Source organism: Felis catus, chromosome B4 (assembly GCF_018350175.1).
Source record: "Felis catus isolate Fca126 chromosome B4, F.catus_Fca126_mat1.0, whole genome shotgun sequence".
NCBI lineage: Eukaryota > Metazoa > Chordata > Mammalia > Carnivora > Felidae > Felis > Felis catus.
The window spans coordinates 46,706,217-46,721,385 of record NC_058374.1 but is presented as its reverse complement, the minus strand read 5'-3'; the positions used below and the strand labels follow the sequence as shown (position 1 = coordinate 46,721,385).

At 37.3% G+C, this 15,169-nt stretch overlaps 1 protein-coding gene across 2 annotated transcripts in view; it reads right to left on the bottom strand.

Moving 5' to 3' along the window:
- Nucleotides 1-4,226: 4,226 nt before the first annotated feature.
- Nucleotides 4,227-15,169, bottom strand: part of CREBL2 (cAMP responsive element binding protein like 2) — a 65,790-nt gene continuing 54,847 nt past the window's right edge. For both annotated transcript variants that reach the window (XM_045061395.1, XM_003988426.6), the window contains exons 2-4: nt 11,269-11,466; nt 9,714-9,858; nt 4,227-7,356 (exon numbers count right to left, since the gene is read on the bottom strand). In XM_045061395.1, the coding sequence (XP_044917330.1) occupies nt 7,352-7,356; nt 9,714-9,858; nt 11,269-11,466 (348 nt within the window). In that variant the 3' untranslated portion in view covers nt 4,227-7,351. The remainder of the gene's footprint in view (nt 7,357-9,713; nt 9,859-11,268; nt 11,467-15,169) is intronic.

The window sequence follows — 15,169 nt, the reverse complement described above, 5'->3', positions numbered from 1 at the left end:
TGTTACTGTCAAATTGTGGCATTGTTTTCCTTCTGTAGCTTTTTTTTTTCTTTTTTTAAGTTAAGATTTTACAGACTCAAGGTGGAAGGAACAATTGGAAGCAGGAACTTGAATGGAAGGGACATAAGTGGTAGGGCTACTTCACTACTCACCCCAAAGGAAACTTTTCCCCCTGAAAATATTTCTTAAGAAAGAATGGTCCAGGGGGTACCTGGGTGGCTCAGTCACTTAAGCAACTGACTCTTGATTTCAGCTCAGGTCATGACCTCACGGTTCCTGAGATCAAGCCCAGGGTCTGGCTCTGCACTGGCAGCACAGAGCCTGCTTGGGATTCCCTCTCTCCCTTGCTCTCTGCCCCTCCCCCGCCTGCATACTCTCTTACTCTCAAAATAAATTAATAAAATTTAAAAAATAATTTTAAAAAGAAGGAATGGTCCAAAACAGGATACACAAAATACTTGAGGATGTAGACTTTTATTGTCACCCTTCTGTTGGGATTTCCACTTTATACAGAAGAGAAAACTGATGGGAGTGGAGGGGAATCAGTTTTGCCTGTTAATTTAACTATCATTCTAGTAGAATATGAAAAACCAGTGAAACGGACCCAGGTCACTCTTGGTCATAGTTAATCATAGGCAACTATGTAGCTAAAACATGTAACAGTTGTATATTTTCAGTTAAACCATATGAATTATACTATAACTAGAAATCAATGAAATTTCATTGAAATCAAATTTCAATGATATCAAATGAAAGCGAAATGAAGGTATTGAAAAAAAGCTTCTTGGTAACTGGGGAGTTGAAGGGGAAAGAAACACAGTGAAAAGCCATAGACTCAAACTTATGAACACAAACATTGTAAGCAACATTTAAGTTTATATTGAAGAAAAATTTAACAGAACGGTTTATGGCTTAAAATTTTTTTTTTAAAGAAAAGATATATGGGTTTACTGTTGGGGATGTTTATGAGAGGATTCAACCAATGGTGAAAGCCAACCTACTGACAAGAACCTAGAGCAGAAGGAAATATTGTGTCTTTAATGACTTTAAATGTCTTTACTGACACTATCAAGCCACTGTAGCTTTCAGTCTCCTTATTGTTTATACCAACTTCAGTTGGGTATTTACTTGTACCTGAAAGAGTCCTAACAGATTCCCTATTCTCGTTCTATATAGATTATCCAGTGGTGTCAAGGTGGCTCATACATGTTGCAAGAGTCAATTTTTAAATTTTCAAAAATGTTGGTTGCCGACTGACAACATAGTAGCATGAAATCAACCATGGTGGGAATATTTCCACCCCAGAAATGGGTAAATACTACAAATTGGACCTCCCCCAGCCAAGAGTCAGTTGTTAAACATCTACCAGCACACAACTGGCTACTTCTTTTTACTCAACAAAAATGTTCCTAAAAAGCCATCTTACTCAGAATGCGATTGTACATATTACACTTGTAGAGATATTCTATTTTCATTTTATCTGATAACAAATGAATGAGCACATTTTAGCTTGATGTGTTTCTGTCACTCCCAGGTATAGAATGATGTGGTTAATGATCTATGAAACATTTATCTCACCAAAGGAGTGCTAATGTAAAGGAACTCCATGATGAGTCCTTTGTGTTTGAAAAAGAACCTTCTCTCATCTCATGCTTCCAGCAGCTCTGGCTGGGTACTGCATTGTCCTCGAAATGAGTCAGCATCTCCGGAGCCCAGATGTGTTGTGTTTGTGTGCTTCTGATTTGTACTGAAGACTCCTTTCCCCACCAGGGCTGGCCCTCTTCACTCCAGGAAGAGTGATGCTAGTGTAGCTCTGTTTAAAGACACTGCACTGGCTGCTGCTAGGTAGAGTTCCTACTCTGCCTGCCTAAAAAGAAAAAAAAAAAAAAAAAAAAAAAAAAAAGGCTCCAGGGCACATGGGTTTTCCTTTTTCTGTCTGGAGCGGGAAGAACACGGGGCTACTCTCACAAGGGAAGAGGCACTGCCAGCTTTCATTTTGTACTTGACGTCAATGAGAATGCCTTCTTCTGGGAGAAGGCTTGGCCATCGTTTTTTTTGGCTTTCTTCCTTCCTTTTTCAATGCTCTTTCTTCTCTTTTTGTGGCACTTGGGGCTCAGGGCTGTCCTGACCTGAGGTTTGAGGGGTATTATTATTATTAGCCATAAATCCTATACTTTCTTGTCTTGTGGTGCTGGGAGGCATGGTCTTCATTCCATTGAAGCGGTACGATCCAAAAGTCAATGTGGGCCTGGGATGGCCATTTAGCCTGTTTGGTTCTGGACTATCCAAGTCTGCCCAGTGTACACATAGTTGTCATTTTCAGCCTGCTAACTTGATTCCATGTTGGGTTTGGGGCTGTGAAGTGCTAATCAGGCATTGCTTTCCTTCTCAGCAAAGGGGCACTGAGGCATGGCAGGTTCGGAATCGGTTCTGTTGGACCACAGGAGAATTTTCCTACTCAAATATGTATCTTACAGAATCAAAATGGCCTGCAAGCCAAAGCTCACTGTCCAACTCCAGCCCAACCCCCAGCCAAGGAGTGTTTGGGGGACCTGTCACAACACAATAGGTGAATTAGTTTGTCCACTTTGACCCCAGGGCTTGCTTTAAGAATCCAGCTGATTTACCTCTTAGTCATTTTTAGAGTTGGGCTGGGTATCTCTCTGCAATCCTTAACAGTTTCTAAGACACAGCTATCATCTGTCTCGTGAAGTACAGTTGATCTTTGAATAATGCAAGGGATGGGGTGCCAACATTCCACAAAGTCAAAAATCCACATACAACTTTGGACTCCCCCAAAACTTAACTGCTAATAGCCTACTGTTGACTGGAAACCTTACCACTGATAACATAAAGTCAACACATGTTTTGCATATTATATTCTCTATTCTTGCAATAAAGTAAGCTATAAGAAAATGTTAAGAAAAATCAGAAGAAAAGTGCGTGCTGTGCTGTATTGAAAAAGGTGTGACCTGAATAGTTCAAACCTGTATTGTTCAAGGGTCAACACAAATCTGAATTTGATATGGACATCTCCAAGCTGCCTACAGACTTACAAAAAGAGCCCTTCCAGCTCCATAGGTCTTCTAGCCATCTATTTTCCAGGCCTCCAATATGCCTGGTTGGGCCATTCTAGCTTATACTAGGCCTTTTTCAGTAGTGTGCTGGAAACCAAGTCTGGCGGGGGGCGGGGATCGCTGATTTGTAGCATTTACTGATCTCTATGTGTCAATACTCCAATCATTGCCAATTAAAAGCTACGAAGTTGATGTCACTCAATGTGGAGTTGAGAAGAGATGCACACAATTGGCTTTCCTCTGGGGAGCCTGCCATAAGCCAGCTGCAGCACAGCACTGTTTTGCATTTTTAAAAATGCACCCTCTGGGTGGAAGAATTAAGAAAGGTACCCCCCCCCGCCCCCCCCCCCCCCCCCCAACCCTGTGAGGCCAAATTAGAAAAAAGCACCTCTCTGGGCAGACCGATGCAAAAGGTGCCCTGGTGAGCAGATAGCAGGTGCCCTTTCCTCCGCACATGGCCTGTTGTAGGAAATGTGAGCTAGATTTGAGATCCATTCACCTCCTCAACTGGGTGCCTTTGTGCAGTGCACAATCAGCCCAACCTTACATGGCAGCCTTGGCTCTGACTCAGGACTACTCTATAGTTAAGTAAAATGGATGGAATAAGGGAAAAGAGAACTAAGTTACCTAGCAGTCTGAAACCTGCTTTATGCAGATTATAGGATTATTACCAGTTGGAACACTAATTGTTCTTAAAATTAGTTTAATTAATCGAAGGCTATTATTGTTAAAAATGCCTTCCAACTACACCATTCCAGGGATAGACATAGTGATAAAGCTTAAAAGACTTCAGAAATATGATACCTACAACCCTACATGTTTAAATTCCAGCTCATTAAATAGATTTATCTTCCATGATTTAAATCCTTACAATAGTCAAATGCAGGCATATGCTAATATTTTAAATTTAATATAGTTCTTTACTACTTAAGAAGCAGTTTCTCATATCTCCTATTTACCCTGCCAGTTACTCTGTGAAAGTTACCCTCCCCCCTTCTTATAGATGAGGAAAACAGGCCGAGAGATCAAAGAATTCAAGGTGACTCGAAAAATGAATCCAAGACCAGTGCTTCTGCCTAAATCTCACTCTTTTTACTGTTCTGTGCTCACACAAACATATTTCAGTATTGCAAAACAGACCACTTGAGATTTCTCTGGTGAAGATATTTTATTTTTCATAAAAATATAATTGTACAATGCTCTTCAGAGAAAGAAAATACCCTCAATGCCCCCCAATACCACATGGATTAATAATCTTCCTCTCTTTCAAAACTAAATATGTAATTGATAATATGCAACTGATTTCTTGTGAAATATAGCATTGATGTTTTAAATTTCTTTGCCTTTGTTTGAACTAAAAGTAAATCCAGTTTAAACCTATGCTTTTTGTAATGAGCCAAATCAACTCTATCATAATTCAAAGATGATGAAATAAAATGCTAAATGGTGATGCTGATAAATACTGTCAAGTAGCTGAAAAACAGTGATATGAATTTGCTGCAATAAGACAGATTCTGATTTAGATACAACAGACAGGTTTTAGACGAAATAGAAAAAAAAATTTAAGAACATCAACTATCTCCTAAAACGTGACCTGGCCAAACTTATTCCATCTTATATTCAGTTGCTCTAATATATGGCAGGTCTATGCTAAGTTAATGACAGAATATGACTGGTCTAAATACACAAATATATACTTTCCCCTTACCTTCCTTTCTTTGGGAACAACAACAACAACAACATTACTCTTTTTACTCAGGGAGCAAAAAGAACAGCGCTGATCCAGAGGGACCGAGCTCAGTGATTCTCTCCCCCTCTTCTGTTCTCTCTCAGCCTGTATGTTGTCATTACAGAAAGTGAGAGATGCTAGGATTTCAGTATTGCTGCTTCCTAACTGGAATGGGAAAAGAAATGCTCCAGCTGTTTTAATCAGTGACATTTATTAACATGCTTCAAGTGGCCAAAGCGTGCAGCCAGCACAACACCCAAAGCAATCAAAACATTCCTTTTTAAGACCAAGAAACTTTGTCTTGGTATGATCTACTTTAAAATACCAAAAAGATAGGTTTAGGAATAAACTTTATATAAGTTGTAATTTACTTTCATCCAAAATTACACATCCTCTACCTGAGGACAAAGTCACTGCTCTTGTAAAGATACTGGGGGTGGGCACAGAGGGTAGCTCAAATGACCCTGTACTTTAAAATTACAACCAGAGAAGAAATACTTCAAGCACAATGGAGACATTCCATTGAAGAGCCACATTCATTTTGGAATGTTTGCTTTGAAAACAACTCTTCTGGGGAATTCAAAAGGTACTGAACAAAAAGCAACACGTAGTAAATCTTGGGTTGTTTTGCAAAATAAAAATATACATTTGAGTAGACCAGATGGCAAAACCATACCCATTACAATCTGAACACTATATTTAAAACACTTAAACTCTGAAGGTCTGGATATTAACTATCCTCAATCTATCTATATTTGTGATCCTAGAAAGACATTAAATACTCTTAAACCCCCAGTCCTCCAAAACACAGAGAGACCCAACAGGTTGGGCTAGTGGTATATCAGTAGTCACACAGGACTAGACTAGATCCGAGTTTGCAACCTACACACAAGAGATCTTCAGGAACGTAGGCTAAGGGGAAGCACTTTATTGAAACATGGCCTAAGAGAAGAGGGGAGAGTACCTTGTAATCTGAAACTATGTGGTCCATCTCTTGTTCCACCTCAGTCTGGAGTAGGATGCCTCCTCTTAAACTGCCATTTCGTAACAAAACATACTGTGTAGAAGCCAAATATTTGCCTCGGTAGAGCAAAGAACAATTATAATTTAGCAGCAACAGAGAACACAATTCCTGATTTAACTCTGGGACAGAGAAGAAAGAGTGATAAGGTGTCTCACTGGGGAAACTGAAAGATACCTAGTCTATTTGCATGTAAAATATTATGAGCTTGATTCCTCAGCCATTGCTCTGTTGGGTAGTCAGGAAGAAGGTCAATGTAGCTGTAACCGGAGCTGAAAAGAACTACTCTGCCGTTCTGTGCTCCCACCAGGCCATCTGGCCGTGGTGCTGTGACAACTCTAGCTCAGTGCTTCATTCCAGAGTGTAGACACGGTCAGGGCCGAACCAGAGGCACACCCACAGTGTGTTTCTTCCTGGCTCAGAACACATTCATCACGAAGCTCATGTCAGGGGAGAAACTAAGTGTTCTGGTTATGCCTACAGCCATTAGATCTACTAGCAATTTCTCCCTCATTTTGTTCCAGATCTCTTGAGGCAGAAACTCGATCTCAGCAGCTAATTTCATCCTATTTTCTTTAGAAAAAGTGTCCGAGTTAGTTGACTACACAAGGAAATGTGTGTGAACATTCACTCCTACCCTCCCCACATACATATATAGACATACAATAGAAACACATACATACATACATACATTCTCTAAGTTGTCAAGATGGTGTATGCTGATGAAATCCCTAAAGGGTTACTTCTTGCTTAAAAAGAAAATTTGACTAATTATTCTCCAAGTATGGATTAGGCCCTAGCAAACTTTTATAAATATAGTTCGAGAAGACAGCAACGAAAGTTTTAAATAGAGGCTGTCTTGAGGGCTTTCCTGATGGATTTTGTTAACACGTACATTATTCAAAACAGGCATATCATTATGGATTATAAAAATAGAACTGTATATATTTGTTAATACATATTCACAGCTTATGCTGGAATGGCTCACAGGAGAAATCATGGTTCATGCAGAAAATAAACATTACTCAAGTAAATATAAACAAATAAGATTAGGTCCATTAAGGCTGAGAACTTAATAGTCAGCCCATTTGGTTTCTCTTTGTAGGGCAGTCAAAAACATAAAAGAAGGTGACACCTAAACATACATACACATACAATGACATGAAATACATGGAAAGAATATAAATTAACCAATAAAGCAATGTGGAGTTAAGGTGCAAAAATACAATCTTCACCCACTTCTCTCTACTCCTGTGTTTTCAAGCATTACAACATGTTAACTGCCACCGGTGGCAATACCAACCAGAACAGGTCTGAATGTTTATAAATTTTCTAAGTGTTGAAAGTTAAAGCAAAATCCTTTGGGATCTATGATCACACATTTTGGTAGAAACTGCAGATTTACAGAGATGACTACTGAGCAGTAGGTAGTAAATGGAGCCAAGAAGTACAATCTTGCCCATTCATCCTCCATAGGAATCAGAATATTGGCTTCAATCAGCTACTCATCATTTTATATAATCTTCACCCTAAAAAATAAATCATAGTTACCAATGTAAGAATGTTTGTAAGTCAATGAAGTTTGTTTAATCTGTTTTAAAATGTATAAATTTTTTGTTTGTTTAGGATCTACAGAAAGGCTTTTTAAAAATACAGATTGCAAGAAAATTGAGCTGATTTGGCTTTTTTTCATTAATTCAATTTAGATTAAAACAAATGTTACCTCATGTAATAAAAGCTATCAAAAACCAAACCGTTCGCTTTTACAAAAATATTTTAAAAGATAAAAAATTTACAGCATTTTTTTATAACTGTTTCAAGTGCTCCCAAAGCAATCACAATGATAAAGAAACCAATCCATGACATCTTCATTATAAAATCTTTACAGTGTCTTCAACAAATGGTCCTGGAACAATTGGATATTCACATGCAAAAGAATTAAGTTGGACCTCTAACTTATACCATATAGAAAAATTAACTCAAAATGGATCAGTGACCTAAAATATAAGAGCTAAAACCATAAAACTCTTAGAAGAAAACATAGGGGTAAGGTTCTTCATGACCTTGGATTTGACAATGGATTGTTAACATATGACACCCAAAGCATGAGCAACAAAAGAAAAAATAGATAAACTGGACTTCATCAAAATTTAAATGTTTTGTGCACCAAAGGACACTATCAAGAATGTGAGAAGGGGCGCCTGGGTGGCTCAGTCAGTTAAGCGTCTGACTTTTAATTTTGGCTCAGGTCATGATCTCATGGTTCGTGAGAGTGAGCCCTGCATCAGGCTCTGTGCTGACAGTGCAGAGCCTGCTTGGGATTCTCTCTCTCAACATAAATAAACTTAAAAAAAAAAAAAAAAAGAATTTGAAACAAACAACCTACAGAATGGGATAAGGTCTAGAATCCGGGAAAAATATAAACTCCTACAACTCAACAACAAAATGAAAAACATCTCAATTAAAACTTGGGGAAGGGACTTAGACATTCCTTCAAAGAAGATATACAAATGGCCAACAAGCATATGAAGAGATGCTCAACATCATTAGTCTTTAGGGAAATGCCAATCAAAACTACAATCAGATACTACTTCACATCCTAGGATGGAAGGCTACAGTTTTTAAAAATAGAGGGGCACCTAGCTGGCTCAGTCAGTGGAGCATGCGACTTTTGATCTCGGGGTTGTGAGTTCAAGCCCCATTTGGGTGTAGAGATTACTTAAAAATAAATTTTTTTTTAAATAAGGGAAAATAAAAAGAGTTAGCAAGATGTACAGAAATTGGAAGCTTCATATGCTGCTGGTGGGAACGCAAAATATATCAGCCACTGTGGAGAATAATTTGTGGTTCCCTTAAAAGTTAAATATAAAATTACCAGAAGACTCAGCAATTCCACTTCTAGGTATATAACCAAAAGAATTGAAAACAAGTACTCAAACACATACTTGTACACTCATGTTTCATATCATACTGTTTGGGAGAAACAAGCATCAACAGATGAATGAACAAATAAATTGTGGTACACATACCTAGCAGAACATTATACAGCCATAACATGGAATAAAGTACTAATATATGTTACAGTGTGGATGAACCTTGAAAATATACTAGGTGAAAACAGCCAGACACAAAAAGTCACATATTGTATGTTTCCATTTGTATGAAATATCCAGAATAGGTAAATCCATAGAGACAAGTTGCCAAGGGCTGGAGGGAGGGAGTAAGAACAAGTAACTACCTAATGAGTTCAGGGTTTTCTTCTGGGGTGATAAAATGTTTTATAACTAGATAGAAGTGGTGGTTGTACAACACTGATTGTACCAAATGCCTCTGAATTATTACTTTAAAATGGTTAATTTTATGAATTTCATATGAATTTCACCATAACGAAAAAAAAAAAACCCTGCAATGATGGGCTCCTGTACTAGATACAGCCTGGACTAGGTGAAGACAGGTTTTTCCCATTATAGCTGTGTGACCCTGGGCGTCTTAACCAACCCCTCTGCTATTTCTTCATCTACAAAATAAAAAGTGTAATTCCTTAACACAATTATTGGAGGAAAAACATAAGATAAATATAAGTGAAGGGATTCTTTAGGCTGTAAATCAAAATACAAATAAAATTCTTATTAACAATAACTAGAATGTATACTCCCATTTATGGACTAAGTTTACTTTAAAAATTTTCCATGCAGTTTTCAGTTGCTGTTCATCGAGCCCATGTAAAATTCATCTCAATATTTAGAATCTAACACCATTTCACTTGCTTATTAGTATATTACAAATGACATCAACATTTTATTTAATGACATAAGGAAAGTGGTCAATGGAAACCCTACCTTAAAACACTCCTCTAAATATAAACTCTCCCACTCATGGTACTCACAGGAATTGCTGTTAGCATCTGTCTTCCCAGCTTTCATGTGCCTGCTTGAGTTCTGCTGAGATTTGCTCTGCTCTTCTCCAGTGAGTAGGGCCTTTATTTCAGAAGGGATTTTTCCTTGGTCCATTGCCATGCACCACTGCTTGTACTGAAATATGTAAAATATATTTAAGTAAAATTTTACTAGTCAGAGTTCAGGAACCAGGGGTGGAAATCCCAGACAGAAAAACTCCCATAACTAGAGGTCACACTGGCTGGTGGGAATCCTATCCCTCCACTGTATTTCCTGTTTATAACCTAGGACATGTATGAGGCCTGCCATCTTTCAGAAGAGGGTAGGAAACTGCTGCTGGATCTTCTAGTGATAAACTGTGGGTAGTGCTCAGATTAAGAAGGCCCTTCTGGGGAGGTGCCTGAGTGGCTCAGTCGGTTGAGCATCCAACTCTTGATTTCGGCTCAAGTCATGATCTGGCTGTTTTGTGGGTTTAAGCCCTGCATTGGGCTTTGTGCTGTGTGTGAAGCCTTGGAATTCTGCTCTCTCTGCCCCTCTGCTGCTTACACTCTCTTGCTCTCAAAGTAAATAAACTTAAAAAAAAAAAGAAGGCTCCTCTGGTTAAAAGATTCTCTCTTCCCAGTGTGCCACTAATTAGAATTCATCTCTTTTTGCTGTCACATTATCATTTCTACTCCTAAAATAAATAATTTTATAATTTCCCTTCTCTTTCATAAACATTCACTAAACATCTGCTTTCTGCCAGACTGTGTAGTATGGACTTTGACGTATACAAAGATCAGTCAGTTCAAAGATCATGCCCTCAAGTAGCTTCCACTGCAGAAGGTAAGAAATAAATTGCAGCAGGAGTCAAATTCAATATATGTATTTTTAAATCTATTCAATAGTGTTTATCTGGACTCTCTTCAGACCCCAACCTTATTTTCTTACCATTTAAAATGCTGAGGTCCTAGTTCTGTGATGATCATAGTAGTATTCTCTCTCGTCTCCAACCTGTCACCTCCTCCCCTGAGCTTATAGTGAGATTTCTATTCTCTTTTACATTTCTACAGCCACCACCCAAAGTCTGGATGAATAAATGACCAAAACATGACAAATAAATAAATCAGTATGCTGAAACACAAATGGTATATATACTATGCATATTGTTACATATTGTTATATTGCTTTTTCCACTTAGCAATATATTGTAAATGCCTTTCTACATTAGGAAATATACATGTGCATTGTGATTTTTACTGCCTGCAAAGTAGTCCAATTTATGAATGCAGTATAATTTAACTAATCCCCTATTATTGTACATTTGTGTTATTTTCCATTTTTTTCCTTCAAAAACAATCCCTCAGTGAAATAGTCACATTCTGCTCCCACAAGCTACTATGCAAAACTGCTTCCTTGCTTACGTCTTGGCTAACAGACTAATACTCTTTCCCATATTTGTCAAACACATACGTGAAAATTGGTACCTTCATATTTTAATATATATTTCTTTGACTACTAAGCTTAGGTTGATTTTTTCAGGTGTTTACTGGCAGACTTTCTTACCATTTCCAGTTCCTCTCTGAGGGCACATATGGCTCTTTCCCGACTGGATACCAACTCTTCCAAATACTGGTATCTTAGCTTTTTCCTGGCCCGGCATTCTCTTGCACTCTGCCGGCTCCTCTCAAGTTTTGCCTTCAAGTCAATTTTGGCTGGCTTCCGACCACGTTTGCCGGGCTTCTTAACTTTACCTCCAACCACCTTTGCCAAGAGAGAGAAGAAATGGTTTTTTTTCTCTCAGTTCTGTTTCTAGGAAAGTGACTATGGCTGCACATTAGCAAGGAAAACATTTACAAATAATAAATGAAGCCTATGAAACTAAGAAAGCATAATCCCATGACATGCCTCATGAGTCTTTGCTTCATGTTATTGTTTTCTTTCTGATACTTCTAATACTATGAGTGTGAGAGAAGAAATTCTGTAAGTTTTCATTATTTCTTCAATGATAAACTTTAAGTCATTTAACAGTAAATTTTATGAACCATGTATGGCTAGATGCTACAATCTAAAAGATGGCCACTGAATATTGTGTTCACAAAGAATCTCTGACTTGCGAAAATAATAGGTAGAAAAATCAATATTTAAAATTATAGGGGTGCCTGGATGGCTCAGTCGGTTAAGCATCTGACTTCGGCTTGGGTCATGATCTCACAGTTTGAGAGTTCGAGCCCCGTGTCGGGCTCTGTGCTGACAGCTCAGAGCCTGGAGCCTGCTTCAGGTTCTCTCTCTCTCTCTCTCTCTCTCTCTCTCTCTCTCTCTCTCTCCCTGCTCCTCCCCCATTCACGCTCTGTCTCTCTCTCAAAAATAAATAAACATTAAAAAAAAAGATTTAAAAATTTTAAGTTCATTGTAATCTCAACCTTATAAAACACATAGAAGAAAGGATGTTTATTAAAAATTCAATGAGGATTTCTTTGACAGCTTTCTCTCGTCTATATTTTTTATTATTTCTAAATGTTTATAGTTAGAAAAAAACAAAATTTGTACAAAAATTGTGTGTGCGTATATATATACATTCCATATATACATATATGTGTGTGTGTGTGTGTGTGTGTGTGTGTGTGTGTGTGTGTGTGTGTGTATGTAATGTATCCTAAGAAATTTGGCTATGAATTCCCTCTTCAACATTGATGAGCCCAAAGGAACACACAGAAGTCCCTGACATCTTCAGGATAATTCTCTCCTGATTTTAGAAGCCTATAATTATAACCTTAGACTGTCTCAGGAGATTTCAACTTGCTCCCACTGGTCATAAGACATCTTTTCAATATCTCTATTCATTTACCTGCACAGGCACAATTTTTTGGTGACTAGCAAAGTAATTTAATCTTCTTCATTGTTTAGCTTTGGAACCTCCCCAAGTTCTTACACAAGATGTAACTATGAGGTAAATGTGATGATTTTTTAAATACACGAACCTGAACTTGTACATCAAATACATTTTCTTTAAAGCAATTACCTTGAAAGGGGTTACATTTATTCCAAAGAACAAGCTTTTTGGGAAAGTGCTTTTAGAGCTAGTTTCTTACAAGCTACAATACAGTCGAGTCGGCCTCAGATTATCTACTTTATCTGACAAAATTCTGAATTATGTCTAGTTCTTTCTGAAAATTACCCTCAGAAAATAAAAATGACATAACTTCAGTATTCTGAAAGGAATACTGCTGAGGAATACTGCTGAGGCTTTAAAGGCAATTATAAAAGAGAAGATGCAAAACTCAAATACTGACAAATCATTGGAATAAAGTAGGGGTGCCTGGGTGGCTCAGTTGGTTAAGCATCTGACTTCGGTTTGGGTCATGATCTCACAGTTCATGAGTTCAAGCCCCGCGTTGGGCTCTGTGCTGACAGCATGGAGCCTAGAACCTGCTTCGGATTCTGTCTCCCTCTCTTTGCCCCTCCCCTGCTCGTTTTCTCTCTCTCTTTCTCTCTCTCTCTCTCTCAAAATAAATGAACTTAAGAAAAAAAAAAAAACCTCTTAAAAAAAAAAAGTAGAAGCATTCCCAGTAACAAAACTCAAACTCAATATTCATGTGGGTATAAAAACTCTCATTTGCTTGTTTGTTGCGATCACTATTAATATCACACATGAACAATGCCCAATACCCTATAAAGATCAGATCATTACTAAGTATAATGGTTAGGTTGAAAGCCAAACTGTAAATATGAATGAACCACATTGACTAGACCCTGTGTCATATAACATGATGGCCAACCACTGCATCAAGCATTTTATAAGGCAGGTCTGAAATGAGACTGAATTCTCTAAGACTCTGGGGAAAAAACTTTCTTTTCCACCAGTCTTGTAAAGCTAGTTGCTTCAGTATTCCCAAATTAGTTTCAACTTTTCAAAAACAGATCTTTTAAGCTTTTTATATTATACACCATGTTTTTATTCCAACATAATAATATACACCTCAGGAAACTGCACAATTTTAATAAAATATTTTGAAATCATCCTACATTAAAACAAAGTATATTTGCTATTGCTACAGTTTTTAAAAAGCAATGTATTTACAGCATAAACTCGAGTCTACAGAGACATAAATGATAATCATATCTATTCTTTATGTAGTAAAGTGAATCGTCAATCATACAACACTGTAATCTAATACCTCGAATATTGCTGTTTTTAATTAATTCAGGAAAGGCTGCCTTTGAGAAGCCAGCAAGAGGACACAGTGTACTTAAGAGACTTCAATGATTTTTGAAACAAACTGAGCACGGTCATAAAAATCAAACAAAAGTTATATCCTTTTGTTTAGGTTTCATGAGAGTAAAATTATTTCACTACCTTTTTTTAAATTAGAAAGCAGAGTAAATGAATCCAGGGTTCCTGTATTTTATGTCACCTCCTATAAAATTACGTTAAAACCATATGTTTAATTTTTCCTCAATGGTAGACTGAATTTTTAGCTTTTGGTGTCAGCTAAAATCTGATTAGTATACCAGTTTTCAAGAGAGGTATGTTGCAGGATTACTGTAAGTCTTAAGTATAAAAGCACCAGGTAAAGAAAAAGGTATTATACAAATGTGGGTTAGTAGACTACTTGCCTTAACAACTGAACTGCATATATTCATAAGCCATAATGATTAGGGGAAGCTTAGGAGAAGTTAGTGAAAGGAACCAGAAACTAAAACTGAAATCAGTCTCACAAATTCCTTAAATATCTCTGGCCAAAAATCATTCTTACCAATTTTCATTAAATTTTCACAAACTCAGTGACAACCATATTGTCCCTTTGCTCTCCTATTTCTTCTGTGAGGAAGCACATTAATGTTGCTACGTAAAAGTACTGATTTTTATGCACCACACAAACTCCAAAGAAAACTATGAAAATAATACAAGATTTAGCTTTTTCTATTCTAGTCTTATTTCTATTGACATAGAGCCACATGAAAATATAAATAGCTGTCTTTAAAACACTGGAACCTCTTTATCCATTACCCATTTTACTTCTTTTTCCTCCCCCAAACACATTTGTGAGCTGGAAATAGGAAGCCCCAAGGGAAACACTCAGAAAGTCTGTCTCCCTAGCTCTCATATAAAGAAACTTGCCAGCCATTGATTTTTTCCTTACTCTCCAGAGAATTTATTACACAAAGGTAAAATAGTAGAGATGCTAGATTTCACTAGGGCTTTTGCAATACCACATCTGTCTTCATTATTATGTTTAAAATGTTCAAGTCTGTTTGTTATAAGCAAGTAAGAGTGAAGGTCCTACTTTTCTGTTAACTACCTGTTTTTTTATAAACACTTTCTCCATTGAGACAAGCTAAAACTGGATGTTCTGATTTTTAGAAAGTAAGCACCAGGGACTGTCATATAATTCTTAGTACACAGCAATAACTATCTAATAAATATGGCAGATAAAAAGACAAAAGACATTCCTAAGTAACTAAT